This window comes from Neodiprion fabricii, chromosome 3, assembly GCF_021155785.1.
Source record: "Neodiprion fabricii isolate iyNeoFabr1 chromosome 3, iyNeoFabr1.1, whole genome shotgun sequence".
In the NCBI taxonomy this organism is placed as follows: Eukaryota; Metazoa; Arthropoda; class Insecta; order Hymenoptera; family Diprionidae; genus Neodiprion; species Neodiprion fabricii.
The window spans coordinates 4,870,594-4,896,460 of NC_060241.1; the positions used below are offsets into that span (position 1 = coordinate 4,870,594).

The 25,867-nt window shown below is 39.6% G+C and overlaps 3 protein-coding genes across 4 annotated transcripts; 2 read left to right on the plus strand and 1 right to left on the minus strand.

Moving 5' to 3' along the window:
• The first annotated feature begins 1,726 nt into the window (after nucleotides 1–1,726).
• Nucleotides 1,727–3,531, plus strand: LOC124177432 (venom allergen 3-like). Its single transcript, XM_046559771.1, has 5 exons — nucleotides 1,727–1,772; nucleotides 2,293–2,463; nucleotides 2,554–2,638; nucleotides 2,741–2,873; nucleotides 3,345–3,531. The coding sequence occupies exons 1-5, from the start codon at nucleotides 1,758–1,760 to the stop codon at nucleotides 3,529–3,531; spliced, it is 591 nt and encodes a 196-aa protein (XP_046415727.1). The 5' UTR covers nucleotides 1,727–1,757.
• Nucleotides 3,532–6,309: 2,778 nt separating this feature from the next.
• Nucleotides 6,310–8,130, plus strand: LOC124177716 (venom allergen 5-like). 2 transcript variants are annotated; one of them, XR_006869653.1, is made up of 6 exons: nucleotides 6,310–6,515; nucleotides 6,785–6,955; nucleotides 7,073–7,157; nucleotides 7,274–7,406; nucleotides 7,526–7,803; nucleotides 7,901–8,130. XR_006869653.1 is itself a non-coding variant. In XM_046560408.1 (5 exons), the coding sequence occupies exons 1-5, from the start codon at nucleotides 6,375–6,377 to the stop codon at nucleotides 7,746–7,748; spliced, it is 753 nt and encodes a 250-aa protein (XP_046416364.1). In that variant the 5' UTR covers nucleotides 6,310–6,374; the 3' UTR covers nucleotides 7,749–8,130. The 2 variants fall into 2 exon arrangements, 1 of the variants encoding a protein (XP_046416364.1); XM_046560408.1 differs by having other exon boundaries at nucleotides 7,526–8,130.
• A 4,985-nt stretch (nucleotides 8,131–13,115) lies between these two features.
• Nucleotides 13,116–14,585, minus strand: LOC124177433 (Krueppel-like factor 2). Its single transcript, XM_046559772.1, has 2 exons — nucleotides 13,940–14,585; nucleotides 13,116–13,378 (listed from the first exon to the last, which is right to left on the minus strand). The coding sequence occupies exons 1-2, from the start codon at nucleotides 14,583–14,585 to the stop codon at nucleotides 13,116–13,118; spliced, it is 909 nt and encodes a 302-aa protein (XP_046415728.1).
• Nucleotides 14,586–25,867: the final 11,282 nt, after the last annotated feature.

Below are 25,867 nucleotides of genomic sequence, written 5' to 3' on the forward strand. Positions count from 1 at the left end.
CACGTAATCCTTACACTTTGAGTGCACAGCCGCGGGGTCTGTCTGTGCTATGAACGTCGCTTCGCACAAAACCCATCTGACTTCTGAAAAGCGCATTGGAAGCGTTGAGCACTTGGTTGGGAAATGGCTTTGCCCTCTTCTTCTTCTTCTTCTTCTTCTTCTTCTTTTTCTTATTTTTCTTGTCGCTTTTAAGAATGGGCTCGTAGTGGGCGGGTGGCTGTGCGCGAAAGAAACCCTATTCAATGGATGAATTGGGTGAATGGGTTTCGAACTCCATTCATATCGCCATGAGGCACCTGACTCTGGAAGTCTGGGGTCAGTTACGCGAGTCTAGCCGTGAGAACGGCAAGTGGGTGCTTTGCGCAACGTGTATATTTACTTAGTCCAGACGGGAAATGTTTTGTTTACTTTATCATGGTGAAGCTGGTAACCTTGCCCGTGGTAACGATTCGTGCTGAGGAAAAATCGTTATGTCTCGATTTTGGAACAGTTTGAAATGCACTAAACTGTAATAAGACAAAACATGCTCGTATCTCGCAGTCTTAGTTACTTCAAAATCATTTGAAAAATAAGAAAACAGTGACTTTTTTTGCAACCCAATGTTTCGTTACGACAATCGATGTCGTAGATTAAAAAAAGGAGGTGGATTTCTTCGATTTCGCAAAACACATGCGGTACTTAATTGCCGACCTCGTTAACTTCGGTGTTGTACAAATTTTTTTCTACCCTTTAACTCAAATTCGAAGGACGATTAAGAAGAGTGAAAGAAAAAAAATAAAATAAATATCCACAATGGTACAATTACCGGTTAAAGAATGCTCGAAAATTGATTCTTTTTTTTTGTTTGGTTCTCTTTCTTCCTCACTAAAAAGATCCACGTATTATTATCGCTTCTTTTTTTAACCTTTCAAGGAATTTCAATTTACCGCGAACGTTATTGACCGCCATTCGTTACGAGGGATAGAGATGATCCTCGGCGTGGGAAGACGTGAAGCGATATTTAACGAAGCATCGCCTTTTTGGGCTGAATATACAGTGCATAAAGGTGAAAGTGATTCACTCTGTAAAAAGGTCACCCGGTAACCTTGACATACTGTTAGAACTAGCAAGAAAGCGACGAGGAATGCGGATTTCTTTCGTAGAAATTCCGGGATTCTAGATTTGTATTTCAATTAGTTTTATTTCCGGATGATCGGAGATGATGAAATCGGTATTATTTATACAGTATTTCAAACAAACGACAATGACAATGATTATACTCGTTCATGGGACCTTCGGAATTATTTGTCCAATACCTACTTGGAATAACAACACCAACAACAATGATAACGATAGTTGTTTATCGGACCTTCGATATCGCAAACTATAATAAGGTTTGATGTGAGACACGAAGGGCAAGATCAGCTTGAACAGATGTTAATTGTTTCACCCTGACCCAAAATGACAATTAGTTAGGGTATCTTGTACATTTGTTTGCGCGCTTAGTACTTTATAAAACGAGCCGCTCATCGGTGATCGATTCAGTCTCAATATCGTTCATATTAATTGTACCATTGAGAGTGGTAGAAAATTTCTTTTAAGATCTCGAAATCTATGTTTGTCTAGTTTTTTGTACACCTCAACGCGAAATGGACGTCTTTTCAAGATCACGATTCACCCTGATTCTTCTTATTATGTCTTCATGGTGCTTTTATCGGTTAGTCGGGGCTGCAGGCAATTATTGCAAAATTTCTTCATGCGCACCGGGACAGCAGACGATGTGCCTTTATCCCGTAAGAAAAAACACTCACTTAATCCGAGCTCGTTCATTTTATTTCAGTCTCTGTTCATCAACGGGGAAAGTTGCTTGAAATTTTATTGCTGGTGCAGCAATTCTTACCCTCAATTTGGTGAACCGCGTATCTTGATTTATTGGATAAAATTCATCCCTTGGCTGGCACACATCACCATAAGAATAAAAAAAGATCCCAACCACTAAAATGAATATCACGAGTAATCTGCTGGTTGTTCGAATTTTCAAAAATTACCAGAGACTCGAGATGTACTACTTCAAGTATAAGAATCGTTTGATAGCCGTGGTCGGTGAAGAAAGGGAATTTTCTTTTAAGAATCTAGGCGATGTATTTTAGTAAAAAATTCACGATGCACTTTTTCTTCAACCTAAGAGTAAAAGATGCGTCATTTGCGAATTGTCTGGCGTCATCTCGTAACCCGGTTTGCCAGCTAAGGTTCATCATTAAAATTGAATGGGAAGTATCAGAGTGGATGTATATTTTATTTCATTGCGCATAGCAAAACGGAGCGTCCAGTCGTTGCCCTAATTCGAAACCAGTTCCGTTGACGTATTACGAGAAGATGTCAATCCTCAACAAGCATAACGAACTAAGACAGAAAGTTGCCAGAGGGGAAGAACCTCGTGGTAATCCTGGACCCCAGCCTCCAGCCAGCGACATGAATTGGCTGGTAAATTCTCTTCCGTTCATTACGCTGGCGCTTGTAGTATCGAGAAACGATTGATCGTATCAATTTATTATTACTCTCGTATTTCCGTAGAGATGGGACGAGGAATTGGCACAGATTGCTCAACGTTGGGCTGATCAGTGCACGATAAATCCTCACGACACGTGCAGGAATGTCGGTAAGATTGAGATAAACGTAAAATTAATCAACCTCTTCATTAAAATCTTTTGCGGCGGGGTGTCGGTTTTTTTTTTTTTTTTTTCTTTTCTTCTCGATTTAGAAAGATTTCGCGTCGGTCAAAACGTCATGAAGCACTGGACAACGTCTAGCAGAAGTCCGTCTCTCGTACCATTCATCGAGGCTTGGTACGACGAGGTCCAATTATTCGACAGTCGCGATGTTGCTGCGTTTAGGTGAGTCTTTCGTAGTTTACATTAATCCTACTCACTTACAGCTGTGGAAAATTTCACACGGGGATAAATCAGACCCCGGTCAACGTTTGAAGCTTATTACCGCACTCGACATTACGTTACGCAAAGTTCCCTCTTGGAACGAAATTCTGACGAGAGAAAATTTAACAATTTCGAAATAGACTCCAATCTTAGTTTTAGCAAAGAAAAAAAAAAAAAAAAACAAATACGACGTTGGATGATGTGGGAAAAATTGTTGAAGCAAAAAAAAAAAAGTAAAACAACATGCAATGCGTACACGGGGTCTCTGAGAATCCAAAGTTTTTTTTAACCATTCTTCGTTTTACTTATGAACAAACAAACCTGATCCAACCACGCTGACTTTAAAATTGTACGTTGAAGACGGTTCTGGGCTCGTTTATCTGGGGATAAATATAGGATCAACTTATAGTTTTGCCTTTGAAAAAATGTCAGATTCAACGCATCATGGGGACACTACAGTCAGCTCGTTTGGGGGGAAACGATGTTCGTTGGTTGTGGAAGATCGAGTTACATGGACAGCGGATTTCACCACACTAGATTTGTCTGCAATTACGGGCCTGCTGGAAATGTCATCACTCAAAAGGTTTACACTGTTGGTAAAGCTCGGTACCTCGCTTAGGAAATTATATGCTTCGTGTAAAATATTGGGATTGTTTAAATTATTTTTCTATTCAATATGTAATATCTATTATGTGTATATAATATCGCGTATTTATTTTCCACGGTCGTTTTTTCCGTGAATGTAGGCAGAAAGATGTTTGTAATCCATATGAAAATATATTATCCTACATACCAATATCCTTGTTTATTCGGGAGCTCTTTATTTGATACCGTCTCAATTATGATAACCCGAATAACAATATTCAATTATAACACAGTGTGATGTGTTTTTCCTGAACCTGTAAACGATAGCGGTATAAAATAAAAACTGCGCATTTACTTCACCCAACAGTTCCATGATTTGAACAAGTGTTTTCAGAGTCTTGGCTCGTGTTAAAAATAAATAGGTATACTTCACCCAGCATGAATGGTAACGCGGACAATGAGAATGACAATACTGATAAGTTTCATAAAATTTATCGACATACATGACGTTGAGTCGTATTAAAATAATAATGTTGTTGGATACAGTAGTTTGGACACCTGTTTTCCATCATCTGTCTATACTAAAAACATCAACCGACGTGTTTTACAAGGTGAACAAATATATGCGCGTTAAAAGCTTCAGGTTTTGGATAATCAATTCCACCCGCGATATAGGAAGCGAAAATTTTGATTCCACTATTTTTTCTTGACTAGCTTAGTCGCGTTTGCTTTATGTTTTTTTCGAATTATCTTATTTCGCCTAATTAAATGTAATCATCTTATATTACAGAAATTGAACATTTACGTTACATAAACATAGCGGGACTGATACCAGCTGTCCAAACTGACGATGACGTTCAGCGGTACCAAAAATGTATACGAAAACAGGTGCAATTTGCATGTAGACATGTCTTTACAAAAAGGCTTCGTAGAAGGCCAGCATCACATTCTTAGCGGTAGTCGTTGATCAAGTTTTGCTAACGCTCCTTTTCCGAATAGTGTCGCGAAACGTTTCACCGTGACAATATCAAACGTCCAAACCTAAATGCTGACATTTCGTACTGTCGTCTTTTCTTTGTTCTCATACGTCATTATCGTTTCTTGTCCATAGTGGTGACGTGCACGTAGATTCCGAACCTTACTTCAATAATAACACTATTGACTTTTCGACGCTACACTAAACATATGCCAGATTGGCTGAGGGCTACGGCCTGATCCGTCAACTGAGCTCCTCCCATTCTGGACGTTTTAAGTGACTCACCCTGTATATCGGGGAATCGATTCAACAAACGATATTTCACCTGTCAACGTACCCGTGGAATATTAACGACAATGACAGTGATTACCCGTATCTGTAAGTCGCTTGGCCTCAATATACTTCGTTGGTATTCTTTCTTAATCGCGAATGCATAACAATGGACGAAATCGAAAGTTCCTTGAATGTTGTTTAAATACCGGTACTATATGTTGACATCAGCTATGATTTACAATTCGGTGCGAAATACTACCTCCAGGAAGTTTCGGATGAGGCCGTCTTGGGATGAGGGCCCAGACATTTCAAAGTTAAATCACATTATACAATTTTCATTATATGGAATAACGGACTTGTCGGGTTTATGGTCGATTGATTTATGGCTTGTTTCAGTCGGACTTGAGGTAACGCCGTCAGTGAAATGTACAACTTGCAATAATATTTGCATGACAAATACCAAGCTGACCTATAGTCAGCTATATTCTCGCCTCGAAGCAGAACAAGAGTTCGGTTGGAATTTACCCTAATTGTACGTCACATGGTACACGCCTTCGATTATGTAGACCTTTTTTCTCGCAAACGATACCTCACTGCGAAACCATCGTCAGAGCACCGCGTGTAAAATTGCTTTTCCTAATGTAAGGTGTCAATTTACGACTCGCACCACATAATTCAATCGAGTATATACGACTTATAAACATGTAATTACTATTACCAATATTATTGCTGGAAGTATGAGTATATTTTTTTTACGGTTATCCGGTTCCACGGTATTCATATCGGAACCCGTCAGTATTAGGTCACTCGATTCCTTAAATTCAATAAATTATAATAGAAAATATAGGAACCAACCGAAAGCGAATCTGTTATTTATTCCAGGTTTTTGTGTCTTAATGATCCGATAGCGAAGGTTTAATTATCTACTATCCGTTTCTTTGTGTACATCTTTCAAACACAATTAGAATTCTGCTAGCTTCTAGAAACCACATAGAATAAATATATACCAATTCATTTGTCACATTTGTCTCGCTGACTTATTGTCTCTGCTCTTTTACCTATTCTGAGATATTCAGAAGACTCGCAGTTTACTTCCAGCGCTCTAAAAGCGACTCTACTTCTCTCCGTATTCGTATTTCCGCCTCATTTTTTTGAAACTCTAATCGCTCAAAGTAATTGGAATTCAGTATTCAAATAAATAAAGTATATGTAAATGGACGATAGTCGGAAGGCGACAATATATGTTCGTTCTTGTTTAGAGTTACTTGTTTTATCATTAATGTTTACAGAAAATGTCGAACGTGACTCGAAAGATTTGATTTCCGTGCGCGTGATGTTATCGAAATTTATTATACGTACCGCATATAATATCGTCGAACATTGCAGTTGCTGTAAAATACGAACACGAGTGTTTTTTCTTTCTGGTGAACTTTTACAGTCGCAGTACTGATACCAGCTTTACGAGCTGACGATTATGTCGAACAATATCGAAAACATATGCGAAAACAAGTGCGATTTGCACGTAGGTATATCTTTATAAACAGCTTCGTAGCAAGCGAATTGTACACTTTTAACGGCAGTCGCTGATCAACTTTTACTGACGCTTATTTTACGAATAGTGTAGCGAAATGTTTGCCTGTTCAACATCGGCCGTCCTTTTCATCTTGACCCTGTCGTCCTGGCTTTGCCATCAGTCCTCCTGGGCTGCATCCAACTATTGTACGATTTCTACGTGCGGAACCCAACGGCACACGCTCTGTCTCTATCCTGTAAGAAAGAATTGAAGGGGGATGAAAAACCCCATAGTAGTGACACATTAGTACGTTTCAAAGCTACACTTCTTCTCCTCGACATTCGGTCAAGCGGTTTAAACTTTTCGAGAAATTGTAGCAAATGATGGGAATTCAATGTTAGATAATCGAAATCTCTCGTCGTGAATCTTGTGCCTGTATCGACGTCGTGATCTCAGTCCTTTTCTTGTCCGTTCACCCAATTTTTATTTTTATTTTTTCCATTTGTTTTCTCACATTCACTGTAGAACAGCGGTCCATCCAGTCTGTGCAGAAATTACGATCCGGCACCGTTGTCAAGTGACGAAAAAGCGGAAATCGTTGCCCACCATAATCAGCTTAGACAGAGAGTTGCCAGTGGTCAGGAAACTCGAGGACGTCCAGGACCTCAGCCACCCGCCAGTGACATGAAGGAGTTGGTAAATGTTCCGTTGAAAATGCAGCGGATGAAACTAGATAATTTTTCACCAACGACACTTGCAATCGGGCTTAGAATCTTTCAATAAATTTACCACGATACACATTTTCTTATGTAGAAATGGGACGACGAATTGGCAACGATTGCTCAACGCTGGGCTGATCAATGCGCTATGATTCCTCACGACGATTGCAGGGATACCGGTAAGCTGAAGACTGTTGTATAAGTCGACGAGATTTCCCGGCAAAAGAATTATAACTGTCAGAAAAGTTTGGATACGGTTTCAAAGTCAGCGACGGAACGATATTCTTGTTCGTAGAAAGATTTCGCGTCGGTCAAAACGTTGTGGACTACTGGAGCAGTGACAACGTGAATCCGCCAATCGAAAACCTCGTGGCGGGCTGGTACGACGAAGTTGGACAGTTCAGCAAGAACGACATTGACGTTTATCGGTAAGTTACCGACCGATCTTCTCTTGCCTGATCCCCATCTCTGCACGGCGTCCGTTCCGAGAGAAAACCGATCATCTGTCAAACCGAGATCTCAAAATCTCACGTCACCTTCGTCTCAGGTTTGATGAAGCCACGGGACACTACACGCAGATGGTCTGGGGAAACACGTCGTTCATCGGATGTGGACGAGCCCGTGACATGAGTGGCGGATATCATATTCGACTGGTTTGCGATTACGGGCCTGCCGGCAACTTCATCGGTAGACCGGTATACAAAACCGGTAGACCTGCTTCCGCCTGTACTGATGGTGTCAGCAGAACCTATCCAGGCCTCTGTAGTTAGGAAACGATATGTAGACAAGTTTCTCACACACATGGCATGCCGATAGTGATGTAAAGTATGTTGTACCGACTTGCTAGTTAAGTATGCACAGTGAATGTACAATTGAGGTGCTCCTTGAAAAGATTATTTTTGAATTTCAGTAATTTTTTCAAATTTTTATGTCAACTTTAACCGGTGACCCAAAGAGGGTGGATTCCGTTCAACCTTTTCAGAGTGACATCAAATCTACCGAACAAATTTGGATAAAATTTGGTCTAGGGAGGTTGTGTGGGTCGCTGATTACGAATCTGAACTCAAAATTTTTTAATTCGAAATAGTGGATCCAATATGACAATATCAAGTGAGTTTTGGGGTTTTACCGCAAAGCTGGTCATAGTTAATCCAAAAATTAACTTCGTTATTCATTAATTCGCTACTTAAAAAGTCAACTTCGATAATCGTTGAATATTTAAAAAAAATATTAAGCCCACGGCATGCCTAGTATAACAGCTATGTATGCATCACAGTCGCACTCGCACTTCGCATTAATTCATTAGCCATTCGACTCGCCGAGCGTACGAACTTCAATTTAACGAAAGTTAAGAAAACCGTTAATTATTGTTTTGGTCAACTCAAAGGTTAAATCAGAGCAATTTTGTTACCTTCGTTAGTTACCGATTAATGGATTAACGGTTTTCTGCCCAGCTTTGGGTTTTGGTCCACCATATCGGATCCGCCATTTTGAACTTTCACATTTCGATTTCGGATTCGTAATAAGCGATCCAAAAAACCCCCCAACAACAATTTCATAAAAATCCGTTCGGTAGATTCGACGTGCCCCTGAAAATGTTGAATGGAGATATAGTCCACCCTCTTTGGGGCACGAGTTAGAGTTGAGATAAGAATCTGAAAAAAATGGAGAATTATTTTTGAATCACGTGCTTAATGCTACTCCACTCTTTGCGCACTTTGTTCTTTGGCCCGATTTTCTCTCCCGCATCGAAGATCACCTGACATCTCGCGAAATAACTGGATCACCATGGTTAAATGGCCATGGATGCATCGATCAGAGACTTGCTGGTTTTTGGCTTTGTGTCGCCACACTGCGGGCGGCGGGTTCGAATAAGAATTACTTTCGCCTTCTTCATTGTCGTCCGTTGACGTCTTGACGATTCTTCCATTTAATACCGTTTAGGCCCTAATAGTGGCTGACGAGACTGCTCTTGCTGGTGACTTGAGCTCCAACGATGCAACTTGGCATTGTAACGCGAAATATCTATTATCCAGCAGTTCGGCAGCACTGGAAACTCGATGTATCCATGCGTCTATATATCAGTCGGTCAACGGTACTCGGCGGGTGTTCTTCTTCCCTTATAACCTTAGACTCTTTCCAAAATACTTTTCTATTGACGATTCTTACCCTCTGTTATATATAATGTATCAATGCAATGCTCTTGCACAAACGGTAAACACTTTCCGGTTGCTGGTGAAGGGGGCGAAATGCAACTCACTTCAGTCATTCCTCAATATCAACGTTTTTATTTTTCATTCAATGTTCGAATGTTTCGTCCAACGTCTTACTTCTGTAAACACATAATCTGTCCAACGGTTTAACCTGATATCCAAACGTTTGAGAGAAAAATATAATAGGTATGATAACCAAACCGGTTTCTTTTCCCGTTATTTTGGGTCCATCAAATTTCAGACCCTTTTGCTATTCCACTAAACATCCAAACCCTGATGTGTACTTAAAGAGTATAAAGACATACCTGCAGGTAATCCTGGTGTTAAGCAAACTTCTTCTAATCCCCGAGTTGGAACGATCGTTTAGTATTTTCAAAGTGAATTGCTGTGACTCGGTGTTGTAAAATGGTCGACCCGAGCCATCGGGTAAATCGTATTATAGGCAGGGGTGAAATCGGGGGAAAAGGAATCCCAACTGCTGGGTAACTTCTGACGCCATTGGCGCGGATACAAAGTCGTGCATAGGCTGAAAAGTCGGAGGTCTCAATGTCGTTCGTATCGCATGCCTAATGATGAAAGTATGTATGCGCTATTATACGACCTTTTACCACGCGTAAGCGTAAAGAAAGGCGTATTTTTCTCCCTTTGAGAATACGTTAAAAAATGTTGAAATTGAAAATGGACCAATCAGCAATTTTAAGGTCTTATATACCGTCGGTTGTGACCTTTCATCACGAACCTTATAAAAAATAATCACGTTCAAAATGCTTTTGTAGCGAATACCACAAGAAAAAAAAAAAGTTATACACGCTTGTACCATCAAATTTGCATTCTTGGTGCATGCTTCATTACGTCATTGGACATGCGATACGTTTTTTTTACCTTTTTCAACTCGATCCAAACCGAAAAACTTCATGATGATTAAATTGCCTAATTCTTTCAAGGTTGTCGATGTGCCAATTTCATTTTCCAGATTGATTCCTCGCGTTTTTCTCCGTCTATGTCATTTTTTTCTTTTTTTTTAGCTCAACTCTAACTGAAAAACACAGTGTTCTGTCAATATTTTGACACTTTTGGAGGTATACTGGCTATGGAGAGAACAATTGTTCGTGTTTATACCGAAGTCGTTGAAAATGTTTACTGAGGACTTTTAACAGAACTTATGCCCACTCTAGGGGTGTATCTTTCATCCCCCAGTGGGGGGGTGTCAGCACGCAGCCCTGCAGCAACTCTCACTCCATCCTTCTTTCTCTCTTTCTCTCTCTCTCAGCGGGACGCTTAACAGCGGGACTTTATTCGATTATACTGACGCAAGTGTGAGAATCTGCACAGATCTTTCATCGTTAACCATTATACCGGTAGCTCACCCATATTTTATACTATCCCGCAGGTTTTTCAATCTCGCAAAAGTATTTGGGCCAGTATTTCCGGACCCGAATTTCAAATTTAATCGATATCTGACTTGTAGACGGTTTTTTTTTCGATTCATTCTCTTTACAAGTTTCTAATTTTGTCGAGCATTTGATGCTGATATACTTTAATTCTTTCGACGAGAGTTATTCGCAATAACGATTTTATGCAAAGTTATTTTTAAGAATAATAATTTAACAATGGAAAGATATTTTTAGTTTTTTCGTCTTCGCGCTTTGCAGGAAATTTCCGAGTTTCATGAAATATCAATTTTTGTACTCCATAGGAATGAATAATTCAATTTGATTATGTCAAAAACAATTTTTGACAACTGTTTCGAACCTTTGCTCATGAGTTTCGCCACGTTTCGCATACACTTTTCACACTTTCGAAAGGTTAAAAAAAAGAAGAAATTACCCGAAAGAATTTTTCTTTCTTATCGAGAGATAAATTCCTTAAAATTGATGATAAAGAATTTCGAGTTTGAATAAAAATATTCCGATTACACGCGTGTGCGTCTGACACGTGAATTATTTCAAGTGTCGCATGAGAAGATTACGCCCCATATTGCCTCGGCAAGTTTTGGAGAGAGAGGGAGAGAGAGAGAGAGAAAGAGAGAGAAAAAAAGAAATAAAAAGCAACCCCAGAATCGACCGTAACATTCATATCCTCTCATGGCTCATCCCCTTGTTCCGGGCTTCTGTACGCGGAATGGAAGAGGAGAAGAGGGATGGATAGAAAAAAAAAAAGGAATAGTAAGAGGCGGAAAAAAACGCGGGAAAGTATCCGTGATCCACACACGTACAAATGAATGCAGGTATTAAGTTTTGCGGTGGCTGTGAACAACCGCTTTTGCCTCCCGACTCAATTGGGGCGCGCACCCTTCGTATCCAGGGGACGTAATTGAACGGAGAAGGCTTCCCTGATCACGCGGGGGAATCGCCCTCGGCGCCATGTTTAACTCAATCGAGAGGAAAATGGTGGATACTTCCGTTTCTCTGTGCTTCTTTAAAATATCGTACAACTCGAATTAACGCGCGAGCTGCGCTTGTTCCGCAATTTGACAACTTCGTTTACGAGTTGCTAACGTTTTATTCACGAATCGCACAATATTGCGATACTAAATTTTGACGCATCTTCAAGAATGTAAACACATTCGGTTGATTCAATTTTCATACGCATTATTTAATACTTTGAGAGATTATTTTGTATCTTTTTTTTTTTTTGAGCTGGCCAGCGTCTCGTTGCCAATGGAAAATGCCAAATTTTTTTTTCTGGAGACAGGGTCGAATCATCGAAAGTTTATACCAAGGTTTGATTAGGTATTCGGAAATTTAAACGATTTTTGAATTCATTTTTTCCTCGAATTACCTATCACGGTACGAATCATTGTGGACAATTTTTACAACTAACAACATGGCGAAAGTTTCAATCGTTGGTAATAAAAAATAATTGTTCTCTTTACTTGTGAATTGCTGAATTGCTACAAAGAAACTCTGTGAATAACCTTCAATAGTTTCCGAATACAGGTTTAGAATGCAAAAAAAAAAAAACGATCTGTCATTCATATTTATTGAAATCTTTAACATGATAACCGAAGTTGAAAAAAAATCATGGATACTCGATGATGTGTATTTGTCCGTTAAAATTTAAATTTGCTTTCAATTTACCCTGAATTAACTTACGAATGTTAGATGAATCGGAATGAAGAACATGGAGGTTGAGGAAATTTAGTGAAGAATAAAAAACGGATAAATGGTGGATTCAGTCGAATTGAAAGAACACTTTATTCGAATAAAATAGTCTTGTTTTTATTGACATTAATAGAATCTGATTTGTTTGTCTCTTCTCTCCCATCATTCGGTAAAAACCGCGTCTACGTAAAATATTTCTTCATTTTAGTGTATATACAATTGTTATTTACAATTTTTTACAATCACGCACACTAGCATTACCTATTTTTTATTATCACATACGCAGTAATGCAAGATATATAGTATTCGATTGATTTATGTGCGAAATTTTTATTTACAAATTGCACATTAACGCGTACGAATATTGCCTATTTACATATCACATATTTTTGGATATAACGAATTTGGATGAAAATGAACCGCTTGTTCCATTTGGACGGTTATTCGCTGATGTCAATTTTGCTGATCGAAACCTTGGCGGTCGGTCATTCTAAAGTTATGTCAACCTTAGTATGCAAATGTATAATAATTAAATATTATAACTCGCATCTAATTACATTGTGGAATTTATCACTGGTGTACATGTGTATAAAAAATATTGTTTCTCCTATTTAAATTCTAATTTATATAAAAAAATCAGTCGTCGCGAAATCCAGTCTCGTTGATGTTTCGAGGACTCTCCCTTCATCCCGTCGAGGAGACTCTTGAAAATTTTGCAATACTCGAATCCTTCGGCTCCGGCTGGATGGCTTTTACGTTGAGATCAGGTTATCAGAGCTCGAATAATGGATTACCTTTGAAAACTAGGCGACCGGTCTCACTACATCCCGTAGTAGAAGGGATAGACCGGATGTTCGGGCGGAAACGCCAATGCACCCGGTACCGGAATGTATACGGCTGGTCCCCTCGTCTCGTGCGTCCTGGTGTGTTTTTTGAGGTGATCTTTTCGACCAAACCTCTTGCGGCAAGACTCACAAGCGTACGGTCGCAAACCGCTGTGAATGCGTTTATGACGCGTCAGCTCTTCGTTTCTTGTGAAAGTCTTGCCGCAATTTTCCTCGTCGCACTTGAACGGACGCTCTCCTGTCGATAAAAAAACAAAAAGAAAATAAACGATAAATAATAGGCAAGCGAAACTTGTCAGAGATCGAACCAGTGTTCGATGAAATCGATGCTCGAACTTGGTCTCGATGAGGAAAACGGACCGGAATGTGTTTCTCAAGTTCATATCGATCAAGTTTGACTCGCAAACTAAAACTTGTGCTGAACGGTCAAGATCGGAGATACAAAAACCTCAGCGATCCAATCGTTCAATTTATCAACGAACACTACCAATAGATTCTGCATTTTGTTTTCGATTCCATGATTACTCCAGGTCTGACCAACTAAGGTTCTCGATGGGTGAACCGAAAGTTTATTTCTTTAGGATTTAAATCGGGATTCAAGGGTCTTTCGTGACTTTGACTCTTCTGGTCTACCGAACACTTCACAAAAGGATAAGGCTCGTTCAGCATGTTTAGAATACAGCCGACAAGTGTATGTTGTAAGTGAGAAGTAAGTACGTAACTGTCGAAAGTAAGAGTCTTGGAAAAAAGTTGACCGATCGTTATGGTACCTATCGAAAAAAAGCGTTTCGAAACTCACCTGTGTGTATCCTGATGTGTCCTTTGAGTTGACCGTTGTTACTGAACGCGACGTTGCAGTGGGGGCAAGGAAACTTCTTCGGCCTTAGTTTCTTGCTCTGTTTAACAAGAGTCTCGTGATGTTGTAGCGCCCTCGCTGCCTCTTCGATAGCTAATCGTCTTTGATACTCCAACCGCTTGTATGCCGCGACATGTTCCTGCCAAGCGATGAGTTTCTGGTGGTCAAGGCAGGGTCCATTGCCACTGGGAAACGGGAAGGATCCCGAAGGGTAATTGGCCGGATGTGCTGGATCGAAAGCCGAGCACGGTGGTGACCGGTGATCGTGGATAGAGAAACTGTTTGGGAAATACATGATTTCACTGCTGGCGTCAACGGAACCATCGGTTGTCGATGTGCTTGGGATCGCCCGATCGACGAGGCTCGACAGCTTCGTAAGATTGTCGTTCTCTCGACCTTGGGAACCATTGCTCTCGACGGTGGCACTGGAACTTCTCCCGGAAACGGAAACGGAACTTGACGGCGAGGGGAGAACTTGGTTACAATTTATCAGGTCGCACTTGACGTTCACTTGGATCGGCGACGTCTCGGTTTTACACTCCACGTCCCACGGACGGAAGATGTGGTCTACTTTTGGGTTTCCATCCATCTTGTTGCCTCTCGACATGAACCTCACCGATTCGATTCTTTGCCAACTATCGCGCTCTTCCAAACTCTCGGTGATACCGAAGAGCCGATTCTGTCCAACTGGATTTGACGCGAGTCACTTGGTCACTAACTACTCGTCTTTTCCAAACTTTCGTCGATACTGAGGACTCGATTCTATGCAGGGAAGATATAAACCCCAAGGTTCGGAGGCGTCTAGTCCGCTGCTATTTTCCCCCTTCTTATTTTAACAGGGGTGGGGGACTGACGCCGCCCTTCGAGGACACACTTCTGTCGAATCGCTTCTATTCCAGAGGGTACGGGGTGGGGTTTCCAAGGGCTTGGGGAGGCGCTCGTGGAGGCCTGCCGTAGGCGCTACGATATTCCTCGTGTCCTTTGTCCACTATTAATTCACCCCTCTGCGGAAGGCCGGGTAACCGGCTACGCCAAATACCCTGCCATACAGACTTACTGCCAGGGGTGCTTTACGACACCCTCCTTGGTGTTTCGAACGATACAACTGTGATCGGGATTTTTCAGACCCCCCTCACGTACGGATGCATAGATTTGGTTGAACTAATGCCCACCACTTGACATCTGCAGGGGCTTTATTAATTGAATTTACTTTTTGCGGTCACCCTGCGAAACGGATATACATGTATGGACGTGTTGCTTGTTTCTGTTTTTCATATTCGTTCACATCGATTCGTAAAATTTCTTCAAAACTTTCGTTAATTTTTGCACTCGGCGTTATTGGAAACTTACAAGTATAAAGGTACCGCACGTCGGTCTCGCCAATTTCGTTTGTTTTTTCAACATTTTAGTAATTAGCTGAGCGAGATTTATTTATTTTTTTTGGCAGGTCATTTTTTTATTCACAAACTTTTCGAGAATTTTTCATTAACGGAATTGGAAGTGAATTCAGGTTCTGGAATTGAGACGCGTTAGATCACGACTAAGGTACAGAATGAGACTTTTGTATAATTTTCGGCGGTATGAAATATTTGTTACTTGAGAAATTTGCACTGACTTAGTTAATATTTTAAATCAATAGCAAAATTTGATAATCAATCGTCAGATTGAAAATTTTACGAAAAATTTGGTTCCCTGTGCAGAATTTCTGCGTACGGAATTATTTCGACATTTCATTGGAAAAATTGCGAAGTAAGAAAATTTTTGAAGAATAGCGACATTCGACTTTATACTGAAAAATCGATATCCAGTAAAATACCGAATACAGCTATCTAGAATTTGAGAAAAAGAAGGAAAATAAAAACCTTACCGATGGTTACAATATTTTCAAAAGTTTGGGCGCACCGGTCGAAATTTCTTGCCGCACTAAAAATTAGATAACGGGCTCGAAAATAAAGATATTCAAACGTTTCGACCGGCATGTTGAAGAGGATAAATTTGTCTTTATTTTTCTTTTTTTAGAAAATTTTCTACAATTTTTTTCTGGCCCCGGTACATATTTTCGAATACGGCCGTTCTTCGGCTAATTTACCGGTGGTTAAAAAATAGCCGAAAAACAACCGTGTTGAAAAAAACGTAGAGAATTTTCTAAAAAAGAAAAATAGAGGTAAATTTTTCCTCCATGTTATCTTTATTTTTGACTCCGCTATCTAACCTTTAGTGCAGCGAGAAATTTCAAGCGCTTCACTCAAACTTTTCGCCGGCTTTTATATTCCACACTCAATTCTCTTGGTTTTTGTTTCGTGTGCATTCGGGTAAAAGATAAGAGCAATAATCTCCATAATGAGACAAAATTGGGGTTATTCAAATGCGAGCAAAATTCATACAATCAGAGTAGACTTAACTCAGGTAGCGGAAGAGGGGGGGTGGGATTAGGCGAAGTCGGTGACACATGGAATTTTGACACGGTCGCTTCTCGACTTTGACACTTTGGCATTTCGGTAAAGCTGCAGCCTACAAGCATAAATAATTCCGGGCAAATGTATACGCTATTTCGAACCAATACCTAACCTGGAAACCGAAGCGAAGTGGGGGTGGGCGGAGTCCTATTATCCAGCCGATGGTTCATTGCAACGTTCAACACTGACAGAAATTTCTAGTTCCAGGTACCGCTCAGTCCTTAATTAGTTTCATTTTTTAAGTCAAGTTAAGGAAAAGTTAAGGAAAGTTCTTTCTCATTACGATCACTGTTACTAGACTTTCTTGCAACTGTTGCGAAAATTTAATGCCTGTGCAAGAATAAATTAACGCTGAAGCCTTGTTTGACTAAAAAAGTAGAGCAAACCTCATAAACTGATTTTGCGTCGCAATTACCAAAAAAGGATCGACGTTAGCGCGAAATGGTTACGTGTTCCTCTTTTTTCGTAATTCCAACGATATTCAAATAGTTTTTTTTTAACGATATCTGTTTTTCCGAATTTTTCTAATTACTGCAACAAACGAAATTTTGTCCCAGTGGAGAGGGCGAGGAGAAAGAGAGAGACATTTCTCTCTTTCTCTTATTTATTTATTATTTATTAACTTGATAATTATTTTTCTTATTTATTATTCTATTCTTACTTTTTGCTTATTTTTCTGTTCTACTTACTTTTATCCGTTCTTATCTCCTTCTTTTGTTTTTCCTTTTTAACCTTAATTTCAATTTGTTGTATTGATTTTAAAGTCGCCAACTGCAAAACTGCACGAAAAGCGAGACTCGTCAGATTTTTTTCTGATAAAGTATACTTAGTAGAATTTATTCTAGAAACAGTGAAAACAACTGTGTGCAGACTAAAATCTGCTAAATAGTTATTAAAAAATATAGTTGACATGGATGTTATTTTTTTTTTTTTGTTTCGCACCAAAAACCGTCACGCGTCCATCGTTTCCTCCAGTTTTGAGTGAAATTTTCTCTTGTTCTTATCTCCGTGCCTGTTGTCACGTTTTAATCTTACTCTGGTCGCTGTCTTTTTTTATATTTTTTTTTTCATATTTGTTAGACTGACATTTCCGGATCGTCCAATATTGTCGTGGACGTTACTATTAAAGATTAAAGATCAAAGATTCATTTCTTCAACTCTACTTTCCGCCTTGCCCGAAATTCCCTGCACGGGTAATTCCGACGAACTGTCACATTCCGTTTTCTCTTTCTCTATTTTAATTTGTTTTTATTTTTTCATTCATTCATTTATTTACTTACCCATCTAATTTCTCTCTCATTATACTTTAATATTACTTTATTCTATTCGCACTCGTCATCTTCCTCAATTACGTTAACATATTCTACTTTTTCTTGTTACGTATTCATACCTTCGACGTCGTTTACGTTTCACCTCTTTTTATTTCACGTTACTACTTTACTCGCGTGTTCCGCATTTTGTCCAACATTTCCATGGGCATAATAAATCTTCTCTCTCTCTCTCTATTTCTCTCTCTCTCTCTCTCTCTCTCTCTACTTCTCTCTCTTTCTCTCCATCTTTCTCGGGCTTTGAAAGGCGCGCTGTCCGCGTGCCCCACGTGACTCGGACCCAGAATACTACTTCGGGGTTCATTCAATTGATCCATTGATCCCATACAGCCCGCTATTGATATCTCTCCTCTTCTATCTTATTATGTCCTCGACTCCGCTCTCCTCATTCGCTTTGTCCATCGAAACGATCGCCGTCCAGCAGCTCTTCATCCGCCAACGCTAAATGCGACTCTCCAGTTTCTCACCCTCTTTCATAAATATACTTCACTTGTATCGTAATCGCGTCGAGTCGGTTCTTCACTTTATGTTCGCTGTTTTGAACGTGAAATGTAACTCCTTATCACCCTGACCTCGGATACAGCGGTCGCTTGATAAGACGCGGAAAGTGTTTTGAATCCAGATTTTTACAAAACCTAGACGAAAGTTTATCGAATTATTTAAAATAGGACTCGACGGCTGTATTGGAAGTTGAGAAAAACGATGAAAAGGTTTGAACGAAATTAAATCTTCGGAAGTGTCGTTTGCGACAATAAAAGGGATCACGAATTAAAGAATATTTTGAAAATGAATCAGAGTGAATTCGAACGGTAGCTGGACTTGAAAGTTAGAACTTGACTGTAAACTGTTTGATTCGATTGAAACTTTATCACATGAAGATTTTTTCATTATGCTGTGAAATACGCACGAAACTCGCTCACAATTAACGCGATTCGCATTCTCGATAATAATCGTTCGAACACGCGTTTCGGTTCGCAGAATTTTGATGGTCGTAAAAGTTTGCTTCACCTTCAAAATCGGATCAACGATCCATATTCGTCATTTACAGTCGTAATTTAGCTGGGAAATTGTAGATGTAGGAGGAAATAGAGACAAAAAAACTGTGAAACAAGGATACGAAAAATCGTTTAAAACTGATGGATGGAAAAAGCTAAGGCTAATTTTTGTTTGTTTCTTTATTTATTTAATAAATTCTTTACAAATTTTTTATCACCGATTTTCCGCCACAAGAAACCCAACCTAACCCAACCCAACCCAACAAAATGTACCAAAGATGCATTGATAAAATTTCCGAACCTCCTTTATCACAATACAAGCATATTATTACAGTTTCTTGGGAGAAAGTTTTTGCGCGGAAATGTATTTTTTGCTCTTTGCGTATGTATTTTTCTTTGGATCCCGAGTCGTTTACAGTCAGAGAAACGCTCAGAACGACGATCGATCGATCATTGACCGTCGTATTACATTTACTGTGAACGAAGAATGGCACGAGACGAATGCAGGATGTTGGGATAGGAAAAGGGGCTCGGCTACAACTTGAAATTGGTACAAGCTAGGACCTCGGGAAATTCTTTTTGAACTAGGCTCATCTCGCCGCTGATCCATCTTACTCTCGTATACTCGACGTCACAACACACTTGTCCCGATCCGAGGAACACCGAAAGCCCAACTTTGCGCAGGGCGCCGAAATGCGCGACAAGTTTACAGCAACTTCCGGTCAATTTGCCAATTTTTCGCATTCGAAATGTTAACCACTTTCCGGCTATCGTTCCATAGTTTGAACGGACACGTGCAAAATTTGACCGGGAAGAGGTTAACCGTTGTTGTCTCGCGTAAATATTTATTTTTCAAAAGCATGTGTTTTGTATATTTTTGATGTCAAGAATAATCCGATTTTCACTATGAATAACTATTTTTTAGACGCATTTATACATCTTTTTTTTTTTTGTCTTGTTACGGGTAAAACTATCCTCTGGGTTTTTTTTCCAATTACCAAATTATCCGTAAAGCTCTGCAAGCCGCGCACTTTCGGCTCATTGTCAGGAGAATTCACGGCCTGTCTTCTCTCCATTATACCTGTCCCAAAATCATTCAGTCATTACTTTACAGCGTTTACTCACTCCTTATCCGACATAAGAAAGGAGATAATTCAGCTTTTAGGCACTCGCCAAATTGGGAATAATGCTTATATTCGGTGTACACGAAATCAAGGATATCGATTTATACAATTTATTTCAGATAAATAAATCGACGTATTTTAAATCCGTTCATTGTAGAAATTTTTAACGTAAGTCTTGATGCGCGTATACCTACGAGAAAATTTTATTTTTCAATTTTTTCAATCTAGAACAAATATTGAACATCATTTTCACAAGAATGTACCAAAATCTTGGAAATTTTTGCCAATTGATTGAAATTCAACCGTTTTACGACCGATTTTTTTTTTTTAAACAAACAGAAAAAAAAGAAGAGAAAAAGAAAACCTTTTTCGACAATTACAGACGAATTTTTCCCTTGTTACAAAGCAATGGGAAAAATATTTCAAATTGTTCGGAAGAATTTTGTAGTATTTCTTGATATCCTCTTTGTAAAAATTACATCAGCAAATTGTGTTTGATGGCAAATTTATCTCAGTCTTGAAAAAAAAAAAATAAACAAAAAAATAAAAAAAACAATCTGCGGTAGAAAGTGATTGAAGGAATCAAAAAATTTCACGAGATGGTTAATAGAAAATACGTAAATTAATACAGGTTTTTAATAGAATTGCAGAATTGATTCAGATTCGTATTTGTCATTTCATCGTCTCAAAGAATCTAGGAGACAAAAAAATTTCTAACCTTCTAAAGTAGAACTTTGAAGGAAATCTGTTGGGAATTTCACGAACGCTGTCGAAATTAATCTTTCAATCAGAAAGCGGTCGAAGATCAATAAAATCATACATTACAAATATATTTAATAGAATTTGATTAATTTTTTACGAAACACGGTATATTACATGTATAAGTCATCTATATAAACTTCAACGACTGTTTTTTTTTTCACATCCAGCGTGTATACGTAGTTGCGATTTTTGCTGAAAATGCAAATAATTCTTTTGACCGTATCTTGAGGGTGAAAAAATATTGACGAAAAAAATTAGGATTGACCGATCACGTCCCGGATTGTGAATTACAAATCGAGCTTCGTCTCCCGCCGACGATTGTCCGAAATGTCCGAGGGGATGATGGATCGTTTCGGTCACTTGAATGACATAATTCACGAAAAAAAAAAAAAAAAAACTCGATAGAAAATTTCTCGCAGAAGTGTATCAATGCGGTCTAATTTGTCGGTTGGATTTTTTTCGGCGCGCGCCTTGAATTCTTATATTGCTGATCACTCGCAGACCTCATCAATCAAAATGAACGATTCGACGATCTGACGATAAATTGTTTGTTGTTTTTTATATTTTTGGATAAAAGAAGAAAACAAATTAAAGTGTAATTCAATTTTCTACAGATATCCGATTATCATCAGTTACGATAATCGTGTTGTGAATTTTTCAGGTAATGAGACGTGAATGCCGTGGAAAATGGAACATTTTGGAGAAGAAAGTCAGGGATTTGATTCGACGTGGAAGAAGGAGGAATATTATCGCAATTGCGAAAGGTAAATTTTTTTCCTACCAATATCTCTGTTTTTTTTTTCTATACGTCTTGATTATGAGAAGTTAATTAGAGAATTCGATGAGAAAAATAGGGTGCTTAAAATTGCATCTAATCTTTGGTGGAAACGATGCCAATAGCGTCGTGAAATCTTTTTTTTCCTCTAAAATATATTGCAATTGTATCTGACATTCCGTGAACCGTACTTTAAGCTTTGATTAAAGTTTGAATTGGACAACGCGTGATCAAACGTTATTGAAAATTTTATAAACGAGAGAGAATTCCATGTCGAACAGTTCCCATGAAAGCTTGTACAAAATAATTAGTCTGTTGAATTTTTTATCTGGTGTTACGAATTTTGAGTCAGTATTTAAACTTCTTTGAACTAGCTTTTAGCTATTTAGCTTCAGCTTTTATTTGAAACGAAGCATCGATATGAAAGTTTCTCTTTATAATTCCACTTTTGCATTTTTAATTTTTGGATTTCAAAAGAAAATCTTCGTAGCCTGCGAATACAATAATTTGATAAATCATTAAATCAAATTGTTATAAAATTGACAAATAGTATCGATCCTGGTCAATCAACAACTTTTAATTAAAATTGTTTACTCTTGGATTCTTCAAGGTACAAAAACCGATACTAATTTTATTTAAAACAGATTTTACGACGGCGCAGTATATTTATATATATTTTTTCAAAACATATTCATACATATTTTGAAAAGTAAACCTCTTAAAAGTCATTATAAAAATTGCGATATAATTAACTTTTCGAGGGGTTGCTCGCTAGTGATTCTCAGCGATTACCGAGATCACGTGATTTTTTTTTTTCGCGATTCCCCATGATATCCTATACATTTTGAAAAATCACGAGGAAATGAGGAATCACGCGATTCGACCGGTTTCCAACAACTTTTAGCGATTCTCTGTCTGATTTCGGACGAAATGGTTCAATAATTTTTCATGCGAGCAGTCCGTCGGAACTTTTCTCCGACGCGGCGACGTTTCGTTGGTTACCGCACTCAATTACTCGGGAAAAAATATCTCCAGCAATTATTACTTCAGGCATTGTTGTTTCCCCCTCACAGAATTTCGTATTTTCACCCGGATCGTCATCAAATGAATATCGCAAATTTTCATTCAATTCAATAAAATTAATTTTTCGAAACCGCGAGATTTTATCATTGGCCTCTTTAATTTTAGCAATTATTTGAAAATAAATAAATCGTGTGAAATTTGTCAATCAAACCTTACGAGGTAATTATTTACCGAGAACATTTCCTCCGAAGTTACGTATTAAAAACAATTATTCCCCAAGGCCCTTTTTTAATATTTTTGCCGTAGCGATTTCTTTCGCATTAATTAAGCGCGTTCCTCTGATCTCCGTTCCTTAAATTTCAATCAATTCGAGGTGAGTTTGATCGTTTTCCCCCGTGCTTTCGGTGCCGGTTATGACTCGACGGTCAAATTTCTACGCGTTTCGTCTTTCTTCAGCCGCACTCTCCCTCCTCGTCGGCTACCAGGCTTACCAAGCCCCGTTTCCCTAACCCCTTATAATAGTTGTGCGGGGCAAGACCCACCCCAAAAGCAGCCAAGTGCAACCGCAGTCACCGCCCCTGGCATGGCGGGCAAAATTTTATTATGTTCTTCCAGACGAGCGATCATGCGGACCGCGATCATACGCTGCGCACCCTCGAAAACCGGACCGGTACCCGCTTTTTCGCCATTGATTTATGCGAGGGCGGCTGTCAAATCGCGTGCCCTGCTCCGTCTGCGCGATACGTGACATTTACATGCCGAGCTTCCTGGTATTTTGCCGCATTGTTGTACCGATAGCAAACCACTTTCACATATTATAACACCGAACGTGCCTGCCATTTTTCAATACATATTCTACGCCGCCCCTTGATGTACGGGGTGTCCCGTTTTCAAGAAATATCTTCAACCATTACGGTCACTGTTGCTAGATTTTCTCGCAACCGTTGCAAAAATTCAATGATTGTGCAAGAATAAATTGACGTTAAAGGCTTGTTTAAGTAAAAACGTAGAGTAAACCTCGGAAACTGATTTTACGTTGCAATTACCAAAAAAGGATCGACGATAGCGCAAAATTGTTAAGCGTAGCTCGTTTTTCGTAATTCCAACAATATTCAAACAGTTTTTTTAACGATAACTGTTCTACTCGATTCTTCTAGTTACTACAACAAACGAAATTTTTCTCAGGATGTCGAAAACTCAGCGGTTAAATTCGAAACATGGTTCGGTCGAAGAGTGACAAATTATGAGTACCTGTCTTAGTTTTTCGGCCCGGAGCATCTATCTGCTGGGCCCAACTTTTGTCTTTCAAACGGAACACCCAACTTTTTATTTTATATTATATTAATTCAATTTTTTTATTGGTTCTCGAATTTGAACAGGCCTAAAACGTTATTCGAAGCTTTATTGTGAAAAGAGTGGCGACAACCGTCTATAATGAAAATGGAAACTGTATGTTCCGACCTCAAACATCATACTCTGGGCAGAAAATTAAATAAGGAATGAAAATGATTAAAAGTCATCTATTCCGCACATTAGTTACATTCCGTGAAAAAGCGTTGGCGGCATCGGCTTTGACCAAAAGTCACTTATTGTCCCACAGACGAGAGTGAAGCCGAACCCTTTTCGCGTCCGTAACGCAACAAAGTGGAGCATTGATACCTCGTAGACGTTGCGTCTCTACGCAACAAGGCCGATCGTTTGACTCTCGTAACGCGCGTATCCGAGGGCTGCGAATATCTTCCACGAGCTTTTCACCCCACGAAGGAGCGCGTTACGAGACCGAGGGTAGTGTTCCCGCGATGCTTCTGCCTTTGCTAAAAGGTCCTGGCAGGGTCCTGCGGACAGGCGGCCAGACCACATCTCACAATGTGTTCACACCGCAATGATCCTTGACAATGGGCCTGCGTCACGGGATTATTTATATCCCCGTCATACGTGTGTGCATATATATATATGTATGCCTGGAAATTCTACTCTCTCATTCTCTCTACCGATCTCGTCCTCATCCAACGATCGGCCGCGGCAGCTACCGACCGACCGAACAACCTCCGGGACGTTTTCCTTAAACTCGAAGAATTGAAACTTCATATATTCGTGGCACGGGCCATCTGGTCGAGAGCCGATTGTCTCCTTGGTACTCACAGAGAAGCCGACACGCCGACCTTCCTCGGAGGAGGAGTCACACTCGCTCGAGTGGAAACTCACTTTTGATTAATACCTTCGACGGTCTCTTCTCATCCTCCCGGTCCTCCTACGGCTCTTCGACTTATACACACTAACCAAATTTCGTCAATAAAACACGCGCCCTTTAAACCCCAAAGAAGAAGATAACGTCCACCATCGAGTCCTGCCGAGGGCACGAACCTTCTTGGTCCTACCGATTCCCGCACAACGGTACCGTGGACAATATCGTCCGTCACCTGGTCCAGTCTCAGCGTGACTTCGAAGGTCAAGTTATACGCTGGTGCAAGTGCGCATTCATTGTCAACTCTCTTCCTAATGTTGGACAGAATTTGCTTCTTCGGGTCTCGGACTTATTCATTCACAACCCTTTCATCCATTCGGCTTTTGGTGCGCGTTAACTTGCCGCCAAACTCCGGTTCTTCATTCTCCTTCCTGTTTCTTATACTTTCCTCCCCGCCCTTCTCTCTCTCTCTCTCTTTCTCTTCTTTGCATTTGTAATTTGCAGAAAATTTCCAATCCACACCGTCTAAGAGCCGTAAAATTCTTTGGGCCTCACGAGTAGAAGATCGTGTTCCTCAGCTGCAACTCCGTGACTTTTTAAGATAGAAAATGGTATCAGGATGTGTGGATATTGCAGATCGATGGCGGGAACGGGGGGCTGGCCGTTTAAATCGAAACAAATTGAGCGCTCACCCGGGGTCCTCGGGAGTTTTGGGGAACACATGGCGAATCGGAATTTGTCACGCGAAACCCTCCCCGCACTTTTTCTTTACTCAGACAGCTATCGTAACCTCGTTTTACGTCTTTCCTCCACTGTTACGGTAGTGTGTTTGCTGTTTGGAAGATCGGGAAGACCGGGTCCAATTGATAGACTTCTCATCTTCTAGGTGGTCCGAGCATCTGGAACGTTCTAACCAACCGTTGCTAACTGACAGACTCACGTTTATCGCACTCTGGCCCCAAGAAGTTTTTAACTTTATTGTTACACAGATTTGCAAAAGAAGAATCTTTCTTTTTTCAGCTGCGTGGGATGTTTTTTGGTAAATGTCATGACATTTTCGAGTGTGCCGAACATAAAGATGAATTTCATTTTCCTCAATCGCGATTTTATTTTATTCTTGCAAAATACTAGGTGTTTGCATAAAAACAAAGCATAACAATAATGGAAAAAAAAGACACCATTTTAAGTATTACAATTTCTTTATGAAATATAGTTAATATTCC